At 42.0% G+C, this 21,928-nt stretch overlaps 1 protein-coding gene across 2 annotated transcripts in view; it reads left to right on the top strand.

Annotated features, from left to right (window-relative positions):
• Positions 1 to 21,928, top strand: part of tmtc2b (transmembrane O-mannosyltransferase targeting cadherins 2b) — a 94,991-nt gene that overhangs the window by 65,577 nt on the left and 7,486 nt on the right. For both annotated transcript variants that reach the window (XM_071505119.1, XM_071505111.1), the window contains exons 3-10: positions 3,172 to 4,018; positions 5,552 to 5,666; positions 6,229 to 6,314; positions 8,030 to 8,214; positions 9,405 to 9,483; positions 12,200 to 12,321; positions 17,593 to 17,674; positions 19,767 to 19,881. In XM_071505119.1, the coding sequence (XP_071361220.1) occupies positions 3,172 to 4,018; positions 5,552 to 5,666; positions 6,229 to 6,314; positions 8,030 to 8,214; positions 9,405 to 9,483; positions 12,200 to 12,321; positions 17,593 to 17,674; positions 19,767 to 19,881 (1,631 nt within the window). The remainder of the gene's footprint in view (positions 1 to 3,171; positions 4,019 to 5,551; positions 5,667 to 6,228; positions 6,315 to 8,029; positions 8,215 to 9,404; positions 9,484 to 12,199; positions 12,322 to 17,592; positions 17,675 to 19,766; positions 19,882 to 21,928) is intronic.

The raw sequence follows: 21,928 nt of genomic DNA on the forward strand, positions 1-21,928 counted from the left end.
GCCTGCAGAAGAGCCTCGTAAATCCAAGATGGATTCCCTGAAGCACTGATTGAGATGTATTAACACCGCTCAACAAGCCTCTCTGGCAAAGTCTGTGTGAAGTACAGCCTCCCGGGCCTCACAGACCACTTCAGACCACTTCATGTCTTCACCTGCATAAATTGAAAAGTGGCTGCAGGACCTGTGTTTCTCCACTCCAGTCATTTTAGGGATGGATTTGAATACTACATTGAAACCTGGTGTGTGAGATTTGAAGAGGATGATAGCAATCCATCTATCCCGAGAGTTCAGATACAGTTCAGATGACAGATTTTAAACTTAGGCTGCAGGAGCCTGGTGAATTTGAATGCAACGCTTATACTACAAATGCCTGCTTTTTCTGTTTTAGTTTTTCTATGTAAGTTTTCTTCACACATGCCCAAACAGTTGTAGCAGTTTGTTAGGAACTTTTAATTGTGAGACTTATGGTGGTATATGGTATGTTTGACTAGGTACAATTATTTTATTCTTATTTTAGACCTCATAACATATGAACAGTACATCTGGTAGGTTGCCAAGATGAGGGCATCTCTTAAAGTATTCATGGAGTTTGATATTTTGGGAAATACACCTCTTGGCTGCTGGCTATAGCTTCATATTTATCGTCATAAGAGAGGTATCAATGCGAACAAGTTTAAGTCCCAGAATATGTAACTGTTTTTTTAACCTGTATCGGAGGATCTATCTCTTCTGGCCTTTGTGGTTGTGTTTATTTTTGTTTCAGGCACACATCAGTGGGTAATCCCACAATCAGCAGTAACAGATGCTGCATTCCCACGTGTCACTGAGGGCTAATTAAAATGATGCATAGGTACAGTATTAACCTCTGTTTCTACAGGAAGTGGGGCTTGTTTATTTCTGTTTTTTACAGGACCATTTAATCATAATTTTTAACTTTATGACCCAAGTGCTTTCTGTTCTGGCCTTTCACTTAAACTGGCAAAGTTTCAGTCACTTAAATTGAATTTCCACATGACAAGAACCCACTTTGGTCTCATGTTTGGAACCGTTTGTGTATGTTTGTAATATGTTATAAGTTGTATCTGTACATACTGACAGATGTTAGTACTTTTGCTTTTTTACTTTTCACAACATTGAGATAAGTGGGATTGTTTGACACAGACTCCACTGTTTTGTGTTCAGTTGCCTAGCTGTGGTCTTTTGTTTTTATGTTGGACTCTGTTGGAAACAGTGGGTTTCCAGTTAAAGTAGATTCATTATGGTTGACTGGTTGAAGTGCTTCATCCATGACGTCCCTGCACAGCATCTCGACGTATTATTCTTATTTAAGTGCTATTTGATAGCATCTGATAGTAATTTCTCATAACTGTAGTTTTATATTCTACATAGAAAGCCCAGGTCTTCTGGATTTCCATGGCGAGCTGATGGTAACACTTTTAGCAGGTCCTGGAATTAATGCGAAATGGTGATGTGGATTGAAACAATGACCTTTTGTTGCTAAGCGACTGAACAACTTCTTCAGCAGTGATATATCCTCTTGAAATACTGAAGCACTCCGGGTTGCTGTCAGGTCTCCCTTGAAGAATTTGACAGAGCTGACCTTATAAGAGCTTTTATTTATTTACTTATTTATTTTTTACTGCTATTAATGTTGTATACAATTATTCAGCTCTGCAGCCTGGTACTTCAGCACAAGTGCACTTGGTGCTCCCCTAAGCACCTCAGAAGTATGCATCCTCTAAATAGGGTGAGTGCTTCTTCAAGTAATGCTCTTATGCAATATTCTGACTTGTGAGGAAAACCACAGAGTCAAAACCACTCTGACTCAGTCATAAACCATGTTGCAAAGTTGTTGCATTGAATTGCATTATTTTGTCAGGTGTGCCTGTTACCATGTAAATCCTCTGTGTATTGCACCGGAGCAAGTATCAGAATTAGTTGTGTGCAGGTAATTTTCATGCTGTTGTCATGGTGTTGTCTCCTGTGTTTCCAGCCTAATTTCCTTGTTGCCTAAGTGTAGGGCTGCAGCCCTTTGCGTTAGTAGTGATCATTAGCAGGCGACAGAGCTTTTCCCCTGTGGTCGGATGTGCCCAGAGGTTACTGAAGCATCTCTGCACAGACACAATCTGTAAATGACAATGGACGGGTTGAGGAAATCAATAGTACACCCTCAAAGCAATGGTGGTATGAGGGTTATGATCACAGATGAGATATTTTTATGCCCTTTGGCATGTGGAGACGGAGAAAGATCACATCAACTGGTATAAAGGTAATGAGAGGTTAGCATGTGTTGCCTTGGGCTCAGCTTTAAATAATGAAAAGCTTTAGATCTGAGAAAACATCCAGCACCATGATGCTGTGAGGATTTAGACTGCGGAGACTTATAAAACAAACCTCTGCTGTATACCTCGTATTTTGGTTTTTTTGGGGTTTTTTTCTGCTTTCTGTGTTACTGGATTATTTCTGTTGTTAATAAAGCAGGATATGAGTGGACACTGCTGTGAATGCTGTAGCTGCTGTTTTTCGAAAAAGCTCTACATTTTTCTAAGTTGGTTTTCCAACATGAAAACGATGACCAATGCCAGCAAAGTATTAAACAACCAAACACACTATAAATATTTCATAGGCGTTTCCACACAGCATTTGGGAAAGTGTTTAATATCAAGTCAGTACTATGATAAATGGAGTTCATAGTTGTGTTTGTTTTAATACATCTATGGAGGCCATGAAAGGTGCACCATATTTTCTTCTTGCCTGGCTCAAAAAGTGGTTTAAAGAGTCAGTAACAGAACAGAAATAGATGCCATTGGACTGTTTTTTCTTTACAGGTTTCCAAAAAATATCAAATGAGCCAAAAACAAAAGTTTTTGACAAATCTCATATCACTATTTAGTCAACCCTTTCTAAATTGTCCTTGAACACTCTTTCTGCTCCAGATGGCATCATGCAGCTGCACTGTCTTGGCCACATTGTGATGTGAGATCAGACATTCCTTTGTTCAATTTCCAGTTCGTAGTCTGGGTCAAAGTAAATGTGAATGCATCAGAGTCATAAATATTACAACCACCCAGAAAACTAGCTTTGGCTTGATGCTCTTGTAAGTGCAGTGTATTTTCCTTTCCAGTGGATTGAGGGTTTCAGTCCTGTTTCTGTGTTTGCTTTGTCTTTCAGAGAAAGAACGTCCACCTGCTGCTGAATGTGTTTTTCCTGGCAGCCTGGGGAGCCGTCCTGCTAGCCTGCCGCTTTTACTGGATGGGCAACAAACCGCCTAACTTCTCCAACTCCGACAACCCGGCAGCCGACTCCCCCTCGCTTCTCACCAGGACGCTAACCTTTTCCTACCTGCCCACCATCAACTTTTGGCTCCTCCTCTGCCCGGACACACTCAGCTTCGATTGGTCAATGGACGCCCTGCCTTTGATCAGGAGCCTGGCTGATTGGAGGAACTTTCATACAGTACTCTTCTACCTTGGGCTCCTGTTACTGGCTTGGTTTGGCCTGTGGAGGAACTACACAGCCAAGGGCAAGGACTCAAATGGCAAAGCGCATCATTACACCAATGGCAGAAATGGAAACACTAACGGGCACAGTTACCAATATAACAATCATGAACATATGAACAATTCCCACACAGGCGCTCATGTTAATAGTGCACAGAATGGTACCAAAAAGCACTATGAGAGCAGGACTCCACTGCCCACCACTGAAAATGTTGTGGTGTTCTCTTTAGGCCTGTTGGCTATCCCCTTCCTTCCTGCAACAAACCTGTTTTTCTACGTAGGGTTTGTGATAGCAGAGAGGGTACTGTACATCCCCAGCATGGGCTTTTGCCTGATGGTAGCAGTGGGGATGAGGTCCCTGTACATCCGCCTGCGACGGCGGTCCTTCAGGACGATGTTGGTGTACTGCAGTGCTGCCCTGGTTCTTCTTTTTGGCGTCAAAACAGTTTTGAGGAACCGAGACTGGCAGAATGAGGAGATGCTCTACAAGTCAGGGATTTATGTCAATCCTGCTAAAGGTAAGGCCAGACTAGGACGCATCCCACCATTCACATTCATACGCACAAAATTGCAACTGCTCTGCTATACACATCCCCACATCAAAACCTCTCTCACACATCACACTTGGTTGTCTGAATAGCATGAGCAAGCTTTTAGGTTTTGAATTTGATTATGTGTACTGTCTCTCTTAGTCTACTGCGGCCCTGAATAATTCAAAGCAAATCTGCTTCAAAGTGTCTCCTCTTCATCACTCAGCCCTACCACAGGATATGAGAGGGCTCACAAGCTGAACTCAGTGCCACAGAGGCAGTGAGACTGGTGTGAATTGTACCACTGCAGGCCATATTCCTTCTTTAAAAAAAAAAAACTTTTTTGACGGAACAAAGTTTTGCCTTATCACACGTCTTCTTACACTCTGCATGCAATCTGTTTCATGACACCGGATGCCCTGTCTCACTTGGAAGGGCACCACCACCCGTCTCTGATTGGCACCCTCAACAAGAGATAAAATATTCAATAGCCTTCACGTTCAAGGTCATCAGACACAGATTCCTATCCGTGGCAAACTTCTCAGAGCTGCCGAGGAGGGAAGCAGGGCAGGGACTCGCAAAGGCAACAGCAGGACACGTTGTGTCAGCTAATTTCCCTTTCAGATTCTGTAGCAGAGCTGAGGCATGACAGCTGTTTGTTTTGGCAGGCCATCAGCCGAGCAGAGCAGCAGCAATGTCCCCGACTCACATTCATTACGGCTAATACGAGAATTGAATGGTGTTCGGCCTCAGACACGGACACACCCACTGGATCGTTTGAACCGTGAAGTTTTGGGATGCACAAAACAACTTCATTAAGTCATCTGTGCATAACAGGGTGTAGAGCTGAATGACGGAAGCTTGAGTCTTTTTTTTTTGCCTGTATTTATTTATACTGAATATTCTTGTGGGATTTCGTAGATGCAAGGATTTTTAAACAGTTAAGTAAACACATTGCTTAAAGGCACACTGCATATTGTAGCACTCTAAACACATGTCAGCAAAAGCAGCATGAGCCAGGATTTTTATCTTCCTCTTCTATATGACTAGTGGGTATGCAAGACGGAGCAGTATCAGAGGGTTTATACACACTAGTGTTATACCTGTGCATTAATGCATGACATTATAACAATGCACAAATGCCTCTTTGGGCATACCTGTCAGACACTGCATTGTGCCATTCAGCAGTAATGCCGTTAGCTGTGCAATAGCACTGTGGTGGCCTTCCTTTCATGCGAACAACTGGTGGTTTTGGCACAAAGCTCCCCTAATGTGTCGTCTCGCTTTACTCACATGTCTTGGTAGACGAGCTGCAGCAGAGAACAACGTCCTCTTCAGAGGTTAAAATCACTGATCCCGTGTCAGCGTGAGGCTGTGAATAACAAAAGGAAATGATGACTTGTCACAGAAATGTTTCCTGCTTCTGAGCTTTTTAAGATTCTGAAAAAAGTCACTAGACGGCTGCCACACATTTTCTTTTTGTATTCTGTTTGATTAACTTTTTCTTTTGTAACCTGTCAGCGTGGGGCAACCTTGGAAATGTGCTGAAGAGCCAGGGGAAGATGGAGGAGGCTGAACAGGCATACAGGAATGCTCTGTATTACCGCAGCAACATGGCTGACATGCTGTATAACCTGTGAGTTTATGTTTAATCAGAATCTCACGTTGTCATTTATGTTTTCTTATCCTCTTATGCTCCAGTTCGCTCCTGTAGATGTGAAAATGTGCCTGCAAGGCTTAGAAAATGTCTTTTGTGCTTGTATATATGACTTTATTTTGTGCGTGTGTCTCCACTCCCAGCTGTTTCAGTGACTTAAGAGTGAGTGTGTGTGTGTGTGTGTGTGTGTGTGTGTGTGTGTGTGTGTGTGTGTGAGTGTGAACAAATGGACGAGCGCTCCTTTTCCTTGCGTGTGTTCATTGATCGGAGCTGTTCCCTCAGAGGAAGTGTCTTGTATTCCCCAGAGCGCTCTCTGTCTGACAGGGTTATTAATGATGCTGTTTTAGCCAGAGGGGAAAATGCAAAACATCCACATCCAATACTCACTGTGTGCTCAAATGTCTGTGGTTTGCTCAGATCTAAATCTTCTCCCCTCAGTTTTATCAGCTGCTTGTGTTCTTGTCTAAGCCTAACAGAGGCTTCTAACTCTAAACATTTGAGTTTTTCAAGCCGTGATATTTCTTTCTTTCGTCTGCTCCAGCGGTTTGCTGCTACAGGAGAGCAACAAGTTCTCAGAGGCACTCCACTACTATAAGCTGGCCATTGGGAGCAGGCCAACGCTGGCTTGTAAGTACAGCTCTTCTTTTTTATTGACAATCTCCAGCTCTTGTGGTTGTGGCTGTGCTGTGTCCAGGCAACAGTGAACACAGGCTGTGGTTATGTGAAGGGAGAGGGATAGGTGGCAAAGGGCAGTGGGTATACGGCTAAATTAGCCATTCTGCACAGCTGCCTGGCTTTCAAAGCCAAGACGTGTCAACAGATCAAGTAACTGCATTATTTCATTTCTTATGAATCCAGACCATGACACTCATTTCTGCTTATCCCTGCTACCTTCCTGACATTTATTTCCGTCTCTCACTTTTTTGTTGTGTCTTCCTCTCTCCTTCTTGTGAGAAGTCACCTCAGTTATTCTGCTTGTCCATACATTGTCATCTTTGGCAGGTTCACTCCCTGATTAGACCAGCTCACTCATGATCTCACCTGATCATGCAACAAATTAGCTGCCCATTGTTCCAGGCGTTAGTCAATGACAGATAAACAGAGAACCTTAAACGTCTCTTCCTTTTTTTTCCCTCTGGATTAATTATAGACCTAATCAAGATCATGGTTAGACTAGAAAATTTCCATTCAGCGTGCAATTATCCAATCTGTTCCCGCCGATAACAAGGTTAATTAATTACCCTAAGCAGCAGACAGGTTGAAGACAGACTGAGAATGTGACAGTGAAGCGTTTTTTCAAGGTTACACCATTACTCACTGCCTGGTCCGGGGCTAACTAGTGCAAACTGTAGCATTTCTATTTAATCTGTGGAGCTATCCTGCCTTGTGATAAAGCGCTATTGATTCCGGTCACATTTTGTGCATACAGAAAATCGCTTTTTAAGGCTGATGAAACTGAAAAAAAAAAACTTGCTTTTGTCTGTCTGTGGTTTTTGTTATCAGTGCAGAGCCATGCAATGAAAAAAAAAAGTCTAGTATTGAGCATTGAAAGCAGTAGCATATAAGACTGTGAGGTGTGAGGAAGCTTTTAAGATAACTAATTCCAAGGACAGAAAAAGAAGACAGAAACATCTTTTGATTCTCAGCCACCCACTTTAACTTGATTATATGTCAGCACCCTATAGAGGAGCCTTCCAGAGTGATCGCCTGTATCACGTTAAATTATTCCAGCAGCTACTCTTGATAGGGAGTTGTTTGGAAAGGCAGGTCCACAGAGACTAATTACACTCCATCTGCTTATTGATCATTAGATGTCTTTGACTGCTCAAGAAAAAGTTTAACAAGCATTCAAAGTGTCCCACGGGGTGGATGCAAAGGTCAAACATACAGACCAGTGAAGTATGAAAAGGACTAACAGCAGGTCATTGTTCCAGCCTGAGGGTCTTTTTCATATAGAGATGGTCATTACTCACCTTTTCAACGCTTCCAGTCAGGGAGAGACACTTATGTGAAGGAACTGAAAAAAAAAAAATGTTGTTCAAAATGTGCATACATTTGATGGAAAAGATGTCTTCTCTTCTCTTTGATGGAGATCTTAAAGAATCTGAGCAGCAACAAGGATTCTCCCATGAGAAAAAAACATACATGAACATTAAAAACATTAAATCTTAGTTAAATCAACAACCAACAATTTTCTGACAGTTGCACAGCTGTGAATGAGCCAGTAACTGTGAAGCATGATTGAAACAGATGATGCTTATCAGCTGACATAAGCACGACTTCAGTGCTCTGCCCGTAACTAACGCTCTTCTCCCCGCTTTGTTTTGTTTCCACAAAAACAGCGGCCTACTTGAACACAGGCATCATCCTGATGAATCAGGGTCGCCTCGATGAAGCCAAGCGCACCTTCCTGACCTGTGCTGATATCCCCGATGAGAACCTGAAGGACCCTCATGCCCACAAGAGCTCAGTCACCAGCTGCTTGTACAACCTGGGCAAGCTGCTCCATGAGCAGGGACATCAGGAGGTAAAGACCCAAACTGCACGTGTGTGCTTCAAAACATGCTGGGCATTAGCATTAGCAGACTAGTTTATTGTAATGTTGATCAGTTTACCATAAAGAACATTGTTGAATAGCTGTAATAACGCATGTATTTATTTTCATTGAGCCAGTAAATGTGATAAGAAAGCCAATCTGCTATTTGTCAATTACATACCTACAGCTATCGATAATACAGAATATAAAAAACACATTTACTATGAAATACAGTTGTTTTTATCTTTATAATGTATATGTTGGCTCTTAAGAATATGAAATATAAAGTAGCCTTGCATGTACTGTAGTTTGATACTTTGATTGCACAAATCAATTTTAGCTCAAATGTGCTGTATGTATTTTGAAACATAATCTGTGTAACATCTAAGAAACACCACTGCTGCTGCTGTAGGAGTTCAAAGTGTACTCCTTTGAATACAGTAAATGCTGGAAAATGTAAAACCATAGTGAACCAAGATAAAATTCAGGCAGTTGCCCAAGGAGCCTTTGGGGGACACGGAAAAAATGCTTGGTTTTATATGGACATGTTCCAAAATTGCCTCTGTCATAGGGGACGCAGTGTTGTGTGCAGATAATCCTCAGGCTGTTTCTAACAAATTCACTCTCTCTCATGCCCCTAAAGACCTACAGTTCTGGCTAAAGTAACTGGTTTTCCATTGCTGCGCATTTATATTGTACACAAGCACCGATGCTGCTGATTCAATCAGGAATGAAGCAGTAGAACTGCAGATTCAATAAAGGCCTTTATAAATAGTTGGCATGCTGGAGAAAGAGCACAGTCCCACTTCCTCCGACCTCTAACCGCAACATTTGCTTCAGCAATAAAGTAGTTCCACCTCCTTCTACCATTTAAACTCTGAGGGACTCCGAGGTGAATCACTGGACCCACACACTATACATATTAGATAGAGCCTATATGTGACACCGCTGTGGTCATCTTAACAGCCGTGACACTGAGGATAGAGCCTGTCAGCTGGGCTCTGTATGAACCAGCCTCCCAGCAACCCCCAATTCCACGCTGTGTATTCACAGTGGCGGGGCCCCGGCTGCAGGGGAGGAATGACTGGTTACCCCAGCACCAGTTTCTGTGGCGGAGGTCTCTCCACTCTCTAATGCAAACATCCCCCCAACTCCTTTTTTTTTATTTGTTTCATTCACAGGAGGCCCTCTCTGTGTTTAAAGAAGCAATACAGAAAATGCCAAGACAATTTGCACCACAGAGCCTCTACAACATGATGGGTAAGAGCTGCTTTTGTCTCACGACCACAAGCATAAAAGCTGTTGTTTCTCAGTGCAGACAGGCAAACTGAGGGTAAAGGGTTATTTTTGGGAGAAATTGTATGTTATGCATCATTTATTTCTGTTTCACTTTGTTGTTGTTAGTACCTTAAAACAAAGGGCCTTTTTGTTTCTTCTGGACAGGCAGCATCTGAACCGAACCACACTTCCTGTATGTATTAGGAATTACTAATTTCAAGTTAAGGTTGTAAAAAAGAAAACCCAGCGGAATGACTGTTTGTGACTGTAGATTTCTTTTTCCATCATTTTCATGTGTAGAAAGAAGGACCCTAACTCTAACCAATACCACAAGTGCTGTGAAAATTCAGAAGATGTTAAGATTCAGATTGTGAATTGTGAATCCTAAACCTGTCGGCCTCGGTTAATAAATATGTACTGCAAATCAAAATCATTGTGGGCTTTGTGAAGCCTAAGCCAGGTCTAAAATATGCTGTTAGAACTTTTAAGGACTGTTTGGAGAAAGTAGTTTGCCAAGAAAAATGTGTAAAATCAGTGTCAGATGAAGCCATTTATATCAGTTTATCAGTGAAATCCATGTTTGAGAAATGTAATTTGAGTTCACGCTGTTAAACAGTGTTTAACAGCTAAACAGATTTACAATATCATTTTACACAGAGCTAATTTGCTTTGTTGGATTACAGCTGTAGAACAGCTGCTGCAGGCTCATTATAGCTGCTCTCGCTTTGCTTTTTTTTTTTTTTTTTTTACTTTTTTTTCCTCTCAGTCTCCCTCCTGCTTTCTCTCTCTCATACACGTGCAGCTACTTAAACACACACACTTCAAACCTGGGACGTCTGTAATACAGACTTGGTAGTGCCACAGGTTCGCTCCTGTGTTGGCAAAATGCAATTTGACAGAGCTGCTGAGATTATGTCAAAATGTTGATGAAAGTTCCAGTCACCGTTAAGGAGCAGCGCTGCGTCTGTAACGGAGGCACTGAGCCAGCGAGCTGTGATTTCTGCAGCTTAGTGTTGTTTCCTCGCTGAAGTGATTTGCACATTTGGCACACCTGCTTGTATCTGTTTCCTTCCAGTTTCACTCACTGTGCTGCTCTCATGCTGTTTGTCAGACGCCAAGGAGCAGAGACTTTCATCAGAGGCAGACCTGGGTGGTAATCTGCACCCTACTGGTCTCGCTCCAACGCTCTCTGGTGGGCCGAGGAATGTTCCACTCTGAGGAACTGGTTTTCAGCTCCTCGGATTCAGTGTCACTTCTAATTGCACGTTGATGTTTGTGCTAATCTCGTACAGAGGTCTGCTGCCAGGAAGGCGAGACAAGTATTTTAAAGCCCGTCAACAAACGCCAAGGTCATGTCAAAACAGACCTGTGTATGCATTTTGAAATAGATCAGCACCTTGGGGTTCATTGTCAATTTTCTTTAATCATATCTATAACTACATATATTATATTGGAAAAATAATTGATTGCTTTCAGTTGAAATTTAAAAAATGACAAGTCAGCCATGGGAATATAAGAATTAACACAACAATATTGCGACTTTTGGAATATCCACTAATCCATTCTCACGCTCTACTTGATGTTAGCTGTTGACATCTTTGGTTGTGTGGCTGCAGTATCATGGATTTCCAACACTTAAATCTAAAACATGAGGCTGCACTGACGGACATCATCTTGAAAATATGTTCTCATGTATTACATTACATCTGGGGTGATGGATGTCGTAAGCCTCGAGCTGTGTTTCTTAAATTTGATGTCTTTTACATGCCCGCAGCATGTGTCAAGGGGTATTATTGTACAGCATTATCGCTCACTGGAGAAAGTTTGTTAAGATTGCAAAGTCCCTCCAGTTGTAATGAGGTGTGTGTCACCTGTTGCTTATCGCAGTTTCTTATCAAGGAAGTGATTAGTCCTAATGCCCAGAGAATTAAAGTTTCACTCTGCTCTAGTCTAAACAACGTGTCCCCTCGTTCAGCTGCTCATGAGGCTCAGTGTAGATTGAAATATAAACATGTAACCAAGTTCTAGTGAAATTTTCAACACCTGTGCTACATTGAATTTCTGCCCCTAAATATGTTATAATGTTGATTTTAACTGTGTTGTGTCCAATTACCAGCCAATGCTGTCAAATTCTTGCAATAATACAAGTGTTATTGGACGGCTATGAAAGAGGGGTCATTGTTATTTCAGGTGTTAGCAGGCAGAGGGTCAGATTTTGCAGTGGGGGAGGTATCAGATGATGTCTGACAGACCAGAGAGTGAGAGGGAGTGTGTTATAGACTCACTTCTTTTATAAAATATCCACTGAACTCAGCTTGTTTATATTCTAAGGACCCAGTTGAATTATTTTCAAATTTAAAAGAAATCAAACATGTTCATTGCTGAATGGGATTCAAAGGTTTGCTTTTGTGAAAGACTCTGAAAGTAGTCTACAAATCATTTCCGCAGTATGAATGTGGTTCATTTAAACAAAGCTTTACAATTGTATCCTCTTAGTTCAGTGCCATGTTTTACCCTATATGTATAAAAAAATAGGACAAACAGGGGCTTTGTTCTGAGTTTTCCACCCCTCTGGGATGACGTCTGGCCTCACTGCTCCTCTGTCATGCAAATCCTCAGCAGAGCAATGGGAAGATATGCGATGTCTTAACCTTTGAGAGCTTGACCCCTGACTTGACCCTCGCTTTGCCTCTCACAGGGGAGGCCTACATGAGACTGAGCAAGCTGACTGAAGCTGAACACTGGTACCGAGAGTCGCTGCGAGCCAAGCCCGACCACATCCCTGCACACCTCACCTATGGCAAACTCCTGGCTATTACAGTAAGGTTTTCATTTTTTTGTCATCCCTTGACACTTTTTTTGGACAAAAGAAATAACATTTTTTTTCTTTTTTTTTTTTTTTACAAATTAAAAGTTTAACATGTAGGTAAGAAAACACACACTTGCTTAATTCAATACGCTCAGGGCTCTGGCTGCTACAGCCTCTCTTGGTCTGGTATGACCAGTATCATGCTCCATTCAAAGTTATTTCTTTGTTGAACTGAGGACTTTCTGGTCTGAAGCCTGTACTTCTCATTCTCAACCTGTCTTCTCTGCATTTCTTTTCACCTTCTTTTTTATTACACTCTCTTTCATCTCCCCGAGTTTTTCATCAGTTCTCCTCAGCTCTTTACTGACAGTCGTAATGTTCTCCTGAAGTCTCTACAGTTAATCAATAGTGTGTGGGTGAAAGAGAGCGAGGGAAAAGATTGGAAGAGAGTGAGCATGAGAGAAGAGGGTGGTCAGGTTGTATTTCTCAAGATGATCATCTCTGTCAGGAAACAGCACTTCCTGATTAAGAGTCTTGTCATGACTACCCTTTTTTTTGCTCCTGTAACTTGTCCTTGGGTCTTAAGAAGTAGCTCAAAAAGCTGCATGCAACTGCAACGTTGCCTTAAAAAGCAGAAAATTGAAATCTTTAAACACTGTAGAAAAAACAAATCTACATCTGCTATGGGTTTCAGGTCTGCAGAGATAATATCCGTTCAGGGTCACATAGCTGACCTGCGTTCCAGTAACCAAAGAAAAGGCTGCCTATGTTGATGGGACAGAAGCAGAGTCCCCGAGTTTACGAGGAGATGGTCATGTGGTCAGGTCATACAGTCATCCGTTACAGATCGCAGCTCGATAGGCGTGTTTGGAATAGAGCTGGCCGAGAGGAGCAGAGCTGAAAAGGACTGTCAGTGCAGAAATAAACAAAGTCGAGGAAGAGTAGCACAGAACGTCAAAAGAAGGGTGGAGGCCTTCTCTTCAGTTGACGCCCCTCTCTCCCACAGTCTGGGCCCTAATGAGGGACGTAAATGTGTTCAAAATCCCGGAGCAGTGGTATCTGGAAGGCAAAACTCTTCCTGGCTCTGTCGCCTTTCATTTCCCTTGTGGAAACAGAATCTTTTTCAAGTTCTTTTCATTTATAGTCTTTCCAAAATTATGAATTTGTGTGTATCACAACTGAGTTGTGTGGAGGAATTTTACTGGCACATCATTTGCCTAAATTTGCTGAGGGAAAAAAAAAAAAGATTTTTCCAACATGTTTTAACAATGTTTAAACAAATTCTGAATCAAAGCATTAGTTTGACGTTTTGGGAAATACGTTTATTCTTGCCAAGAATTAAGATGAGTTTGATACCACTTAGTTATATTTGTATGATAAATATGAAGCTGGTTAGCTTAGCTTAGCACGTGGACTGGAGAGAGCTAGCTTGGCATTGTCCATACCAAAGTCCATTTACTAGCATCATTAAAGCTCACTAATTAACACATTGTTTCATTAGTTTAATCCAAAACCTTAAGTGTAAAAACGACACCTATCTATGGACAGGCTAACTTTTTCCCCCTTTTCCAGTGTTTGTGCTAAGCTAAACTAGCTGCTCGCTGGCGCTATCATACAAATAAAATACTATATATATCAGTGAAGTGGATCATTGTGTGTCTAAATTAAATTGAGCTCTTGCGCCAGAGTAAATGGATTTTTCCATCTGTACTCGGACTGATGGTCATCTTAAATTAGAGTTTGGCTGCCACTACAGATAAAAGTCACTTGTTAAACTGACATGAATTCCTCTCTGAACAAAAGCCATCAGACATCAGAACGTATCTGAAGCCAACCGCTGTCAGCGAGAACAGTTTAGAGGAACAACACAGTCCTCTAGAGGAGAGTTAAGACTTGGTGAAGTGGACACGGGTAAGAATTCAGTCGGCCGTGAAGAGAAACTCATTTTATTTAAGAAAGTGTTATTGATTCGGGAGGAAAGTAGAGTTCAAACCTGCAGGGATAAGTCTCTGTAGATCTCTGACCATGATGGATGGTATAGGTGTTTGGAGCCCCTGTGATCCTGTGAGTGCAAATAATTCCATCAGCAGTTTTTTGGACAGGCTTTGAGCTTCTTTAGCCATGAAAAAACATTTGAGAAGCACTGTTTTTTTTTTTTAGCTGAAATGTTTTAGAAAGTTTTTACCTATGAATCCGAGTAAGCTTTTAATGTATGCTCCTCTGTTGTGGCTATGGCCCATGTGCCTGATGACAACAGCATTTAAGGATGATCAAAACCAGTGCAGGAAGTTGACCTGCCCACGAGCCCCTGTCTCTATCATCCCCTACCTCCGCTCTCCCTGTGGCACAACTGTGAGTGATGAAGACGCTTCAGATACTGTCAGGGGGTTTCAAGGTTCAGATCCCTGTGGGGGAGACCGAGGGGCTGCGAGATAAGTCTCGGCAGCAGGGTCAGAGAAGGGTGAGAGGATGACAATGGAGCTGAGGCACAGAGAGAGCAAAGAGTTGCTGTGATTTGTGGATGAGGGGATGACAAAATAGGAGAGGAAGGGAGAGTTAATCACACAGATGAGTATCACCCTCCCTGCTGTGCTGACCCTTCCACACCTCCGCTGATGCAGAGGAGGAGCTGGATGTGCTCCCTTGCTCTCTTGTACGCACCACGGGTCTGAGCTGGACACGACCGCTCCGATGATCGCAAATATTGGATTCAGTCATCCACTTGTCATTTCCTCAGCTAATAGGATGCAGACTTCATCCATAATCACATCGGCACTCGCAGAGCCAGGGCTACATCTGCAGTTTATCTGATCTCATCAGGAGAGTTGAGGTGCGAGGCACGCACCAATAATCTCAGCGTGAGTGTGACAAAAGGGAGGATAGATGGCCACACAATGAGATGACTAGAATGAGAAGTGGATATAGAAAGCACTGTAAAAAGTATTTTTTTAAAAGTACGTAAAAGTAAAAAGGTAGTTTTGGGTGGTAAACTTTTTGTTTTCAAGACTTAAGAGAAGTGGCTCTCAAAGTGGGGTCCTTAAGGGGGTCTCAAAAATGGGAATTTATTTTCCCTATAACTCTATCTTAATACTATTCAATAATAAACACAATGGCAGAATGTGTGACTGTTAGGTTGTGCCGTCCTCAAGTTAAGATTTCCTTTTTTTCAATACTAAAGCTAAATATATTACATCAGTTTCAGCTCTGCTTTGTGTTTAGGGCTAATTAGCAAATGTTAACTAGCTTTCTGCTTAGGCCCAAACTGAGACCCGAACTCGGTCTTGATCCCCGTCTCTAAGACCCAGCTGGTACAGTCAGAGAGAGACAGAAGGTTAGCTGACTGACCTAAGCTCAAAGCTTCACGCAGCAAAGTTTGGGCAGAAGAACTTTCGTCATAACAAAAAGAAATGTTGAATAACGAAAAGTCATTTGATCATTTCTCTCTCTCTGTTCTGAGCAGTGTGGAGGAGTTCACTCATTTTTGGGTTGGAAGTATTACCAGGAGTTTGACTTCACAGAGAAACAGTATAACAAGAGAATTGAGCATGAGAGCTGGTTGAGTTTCAGGATTATTCATAGAGGCATACAGGTGAGCCAAATGAGTTATAATCCAAAAGTCTGAAGATGAAAGAGGATGCAGTTGCCAGTTTAAGGGGGTGCAACAGCACAGTAATATAACAAGTAGTGTAACAAATTGCCTGTCTAGGGAACTGTATAAGAACTGTAATAGCATTTCTTTTAAGATGAGTAATGAGAAATGAGCAACTGGTTACTTTTTGTGGTTCTGACTCCCTCCAATATAACTTACACTGAGCATGGTCTCCATTAATATACTTGTCATAATCCAAATCTTCTATCCACTCACAACTGGAACTCATTTCAGAGTGTGAAAGCTTCAACCTGAGGTTCAACAAACAGACGTAAGCCTCTGCTAACATGAAACCAGCTGGCCCTGAAACGTATGCATTACTCCATCTGTGAATTAGAGTATATAAATACACAGAGATGATGCTTTTCAGACTGGATCTGGGATCGCTACTTGGACGCCATCAGTTATATTAAACATATACTCAGCGCAGGTTTGATTTTCCACATCATCAAGGGAAACCCCGCTCATATATTTACATTAGAAAATTATGTATTTATTGAATCTACAGCTCACTCCAAATGTATAGGGTTGACTAAGTATACAGTCATTAATACTGGACTGTACTGATTGGATTCGAACCTGTTCTTCTATTTGAGTAAACTAAAGTAATTTGCCATGTTTCACACTGACTTCATGTACATTATTTTTACTGACTTGTCTTATTTTATTTAATCCTCCATCTTTTCTGATGCTGTAGCCTTTATAGGCTTGGTACAACTCCAGTTTAACAATATGCATTATTTATGCAAAGACATTATCTTTTAGAGGGAAACACACACTAATGGGCTGCATTGTTAATGCTAAAACATCAGCTTTTCTAGATGAATGAACATTGTGAATTGTTGATCAGATGGCATCTGGTGCCCAACTGAGAGCAGGAATGTGTCAAAGTCCCAGCTGGCACCTCTACTGGCCAGCTGCTCTGTTCTTTTTGAGCTGTGATTGGTTACGTGTCACTGTCTCTAGGACCCGAGGGAGCTTTAGAGGTCCACAGGGCTCCAGTGATGCTTTTCCTCATCATGCTATGCACACCCTCCCAGTGCGGATTCTCTCATCAAAACAACACTGTACACACAGATAAAAACTTCAGTGTGTGTATGTGTGTGTGTGTGTGTGTGTGTGTGTGTGTGTGTGTGTGTGTGTGTGTGTGTGCGTTCCATGCAGCTCTGTGTGCTTATGCAAAGCTAAAGATCCCTATAGACACATGGGCCTGTCAGTGTCTCTTTCCTCTCCTCTCCTTTCCACCTTCCCGCTCCGTTTCTATCCAACACTCTCTGTCTTCATGGCGGCCAGGCCACACACACTGGCAATCTGCGGTCATCCTCTGGAAGTGTTATTTGCGCAGATAAATGTGTGTAATGAATAAGCTTTTGCCCCGACTGGTCCACTGTGCCAAGGATGACAGTGCATACTTTGACAGGACGACACATGAGCTTGAAAGAATAACACTCGTGGTCCATGTGTTTTATGTCTATTTATTAAGATTTATTGTTAAAGTAGGCCTGCGGTTTGGAGAGGGACATTAGGTATACACAAAGGTATTTCGGCTATTGAGCTGAGTGTGGTGTTTTTATAATGAGTTGTTCTAAGAAGCACTTGAAACAATAATGACACTGTATTTAATCTCTCTCAGGGGCAGAAAACAGAAGCGGAGCGGTACTTCCTGAAAGCCATCCAACTTGATCCCACAAAAGGCAATTGTTACATGCATTACGGTAAGCGAGGATTTTTATTTTTCTTTTTTAACTTTCAATTTGACATATCCTGACTTTATTCTTACAACCGCAAGTGTTTAATTTGGCAATTCAACACAGACATACTGCACATGTGTGCACAAAGGCAGGAACTTACACACCTTGTCAGGTCAGTTGGACAGTGTGTTGACTGACCTTTTTGCCATCTCTTCCTCCAATCAGCCGTGGTGTCAGTCTGTACGTGGTTAGTGGGGGATCAAAGGAAGAGAGGATGATTTCCTCAGATTGTTCTCTTTGATTTGATGAAAATACGGAACGTGACAATTTCAGCGTCTTCTCTTGCCTTATATGATTTATGTGACTCACACACAACTTGAAGTTGCAGTGGGAGCTCTTCAGTTACAACACTGCCTTAGTGAGTTTTAATAAGCTGACAAGTTAATCACTTGCTGCCTTCAAATGCTTCAAAAACCTTGTCTGCCTGAAATTGCTGCATTTTATGATGAACTGACGTGTCAGCTCGCTCTTGCTGCACCAGCTCACATGTGGCATTTAAAACAATCGATACATTGGGTTAATGGTGGATTTTTGCATTTTGTTAAAGTGCTGTATGTCTAAGTTGTCACCTTTTAAAGGTTAAGAAATCAGTTAATGAGAAGATGAACTGTGTTGATCCACACAAAGACAGGGTGTTGTTGCATAGGCAAAGAATAGGATATGGATAAACGTGAAATAGTAATATACTGGACATTAAATCCATAAGATGTGAACTTCTTCTGGCTCATAGTCAAACATGCATCCACCCATTTTTCAGTGCCTTATTCAGATCAGGACTGTGGTACAGTTTGCAGAGAAAACAAAATGTGTTATATGAAGCTGGATATTGGTTACATTGGTACTGAATGTAAACCATCAAAAGCTGAAAAAGTAATGAAAAGTCTTAAAAACCTTGAATTGAGTTTCCTTAAAAAAGGCTTTAGAAAGTATTTCTTGATCTTAATGTAATAAAATTGTCAATTAAATAAAAAGCTTCAGACATAAATGAATTCATAATTTTCAAGTGGTTAGTCCATCCATCCATTTTCTACCACTTTTTCACATCCAGGTTATTTTATTTAAATTCATCATATAAGTAGGAATTATTCTCATACACTGCTGAGAAGTTCTGAACAAATATAATAACATTTTATTCTAGACTCTATCGTCCCTATTGGATTTCTATTGTGCTTTCATACCGTGACCAGTATGATTGTGAAACAGGTATTAAATTGCATTCTCTGTGATATTAAATTAATTTTGTACAAACCCTGGGCTAAGGTCTGTGTTCAAAGCTAGACCCTCCAATATTCCCCCAAAAGTCACACTGCCGCATGATGAACAGGACTCACAATATCACAGATCTTACACACACATCACCTTTGAGAAATGTATGTTTAAATATAGCAGGGCACTCCTGGGCTCGTGCATTTATTGATGCAGGAACTGTCTTTCTTTTATTGCTTTGATTTGCTTTGATATCATAAACCATCCGTAACGGCAGAGGTGTTTGGAACCTGGAGCTACTTTACACCCAATCATGGTCTGAAGTCTCATTTTCAGTCTGTCTCTCACCTCAGGTCTAAGAGCTTCAGTTTCATCCACAGTTATTAAGGAAAATATGCTTAGGTTCACTCGGTGGGTTAGCATCCTGGTACAGTAGTGGGGCTAAGTCAACAGGGTATTCATTCCTCTCTAAACCTGGCCTCTTTGCAAGTGGTCCACCCTCAGTTCATGGCCTTGTCAGGCATCGCTATTCCCATCTCATTAGGTGGGTCCACCAATGTTCATGGCAAAACCAGCCACACCTGTAAAGACACAAAACTCCTGCAAAAAGCAATTAATCTTAGAGAAATAGATAAATCAAGGTCGGCTAATCGGAACAAATGGGTCTAAGGCCAATGAGAGGTGGTATGCTGCAGTCATATCTAGGGTTTCAGCATGATATTTCAGGGGCAGGCCAGGCTGCCCCTCCACCTGGGCCAAAGGCAACACTTCCATGCTGAGTATCCCTCAGTGCCTCTGTGGGGATCCCTCAGCGTTTTAACTGTGCTGCTGTTCTCTCCTGCCCTGCCAGGTCAGTTTTTGTTGGAAGAGTCGCGGCTGCTGGAAGCGGCGGAGATGGCAGAGAAAGCTGCACGCCTCGACAGTGGGGAGTTTGATGTGGTTTTCAGCGCAGCCCACATGCTCAGGTGACTATTTGATTGGAATTCTTTTTTTTTTTTTTTTTTTTAATATAATATATATTTGATGATTTCCAAAGCCCGAGCACATACACAAAGGCACCGAATGTACTTTATTCTGTGTAGATGAGATGGGTTGGCCACAGTTTTGCAAGGCTGAGTAGAAAGGAGGTTGTGTATGAGATGGAGGTCTACTGTCTGCACGGTTTATCCAGGGGCTTACACTTCTCCTCAGCCAGTGTGATTTACTTGGCTGTACTTTGTAATCCTCTTCTCTCGCTGTAGTGCCATCCTGAGAGCTGCTGGTTTGTCTTAGCGTGCTGTGCAGCTATGTATCTTCATATGCTCTCTCTTTTTATGTCTCTCCACACTTCTCTCCCACTCTGTCTCACTCTTCCTCTGCTGTCACTGGCTCCTACTTGAAAGACAGCTTCCAAATCAGTGCAGGGTTCAGCTGATGAGCCTGAGCGGCAAAGCTTTAGCAGTCCACAAGCTGTTGTGTTTCTGAACACGAGCCACGAACGGAAATGTGTAAATACAGCCATGTGCCAACTTACAGTACACTCCACTGCTGAGTGAATAAACCTACAAAATTATATTAGCCAGTGTAGAGATTTCCTTGTTTAAACTCATCATGGGTAGCCCAGGGCTTGGATTAAAATTACAGCAGCCCTCTGAAGGGAAATACTTATCTTGAATCACCAGTTTGATAAAGCTGCCCATGCTACTCCCAGAAAATACAGCATTGCTGCACAGGTCTGTATAAGGTTCTTACCCAGCTGCTTTGTGCATAGCTCTTCCCCCACCAGTCCGATCCTGCAGGATCTTCACCACCAGCAGCTTTCAGCATTGAGAGCCTCTTCCAGGGCGCAGACCCCTGGCAGCTAAAGAGAGCTTCAAGCAGTGTTCTGGGCTGAACTTTCCTCCGCTCGCTTGGCATGGGGTCCCCACTCCTCCACAGCTCATGTTCTTTATGTTGTTTGTCTTGGACGCAGACGTGGAAAGGCCCTCGGTTGGTGGGGACACAAGTGAATCTACACGGGGGAAGGGAGGAGATTAAAAGGAGGGGCAGAAACTCTCAGATGTGCAAATGTGTTTTATTGCTCTCTTGAGCCCTTTGGTTTTTGATCATTTTGCTTCCAAACTAAGAATTTCCTTCTGCCTCCTCCTCCTTGAACGGGTTTGCTGTTTTTTTGAACCTAGCTCTGGTGTACGGTGCGGCTGTTGAACAGGAAAGGCTGGTTCATGGTGAGGCCTGTGGGGATGTGTTTGTTCTCCCCATTTCAAGTGTTCATGTGAAAATTACACTGTCACATCATGTAGTCATATAAAATCCGAAACTCACAAGCAGTATATATGCACTTATAGTTTCCCACACAAACCACGTCTTATATGATAATATAATTCACCATATCCAAAATATTACTTTGCGTATTACTAGCATGTCATGATATTAGGTTCGCCAATTTGTGCATATTTGACTATCCCCGTTTCCAAAGAGTGTATAAAGTGGTTTGACTTGGTAACCTTATGATAGTAATAAAAAGTAAAAAATGGTATAAGTTACATTAGGTGTACTGCACATACAGTATTACCCTCAGGGAAGGAATCTGTGTTCAATGTTGCTTGCAAACACAGAGGATCTTACTCTAAAAAAATGTAATTCTCTGCTGGAGACAGATGGGACGGCTATTTGTTCATTCAGTCATTAGCATCCAGCAGCGTCACGCTTATAAGCAGCACTGTCAACTGTTGTGATTTGTGCATGTCTGGGGTTAATAAAGCATCACTAGACAACAAGATGTCAGGGTAAAAAGATCAGTGGTTGAGTTGCCGTTTTGAAATATGGTCAAGAATTTTTCCCTCCGGGGATTTTCTTTTTCTTTTTTTTCATGTATTCCTCTTCTATTTTCCCATCATTCTCCTTCTCTTCGTTCCTGTGCTCTTGTAGTCTGACACTGATTCTTCCTCGGGTTTAAACCCAGGCAGCTATTTACATACTTGGCCTCCATTGTCTTCTGCTCTCTGACAACCCACAGTCAGGCGAGCCGAGGAG

This window comes from Trachinotus anak, unplaced genomic scaffold, assembly GCF_046630095.1.
Source record: "Trachinotus anak isolate AG129_WGS33_773 ecotype Australia unplaced genomic scaffold, CSIRO_AGI_Tana_v1 ptg000002l, whole genome shotgun sequence".
NCBI lineage: Eukaryota > Metazoa > Chordata > Actinopteri > Carangiformes > Carangidae > Trachinotus > Trachinotus anak.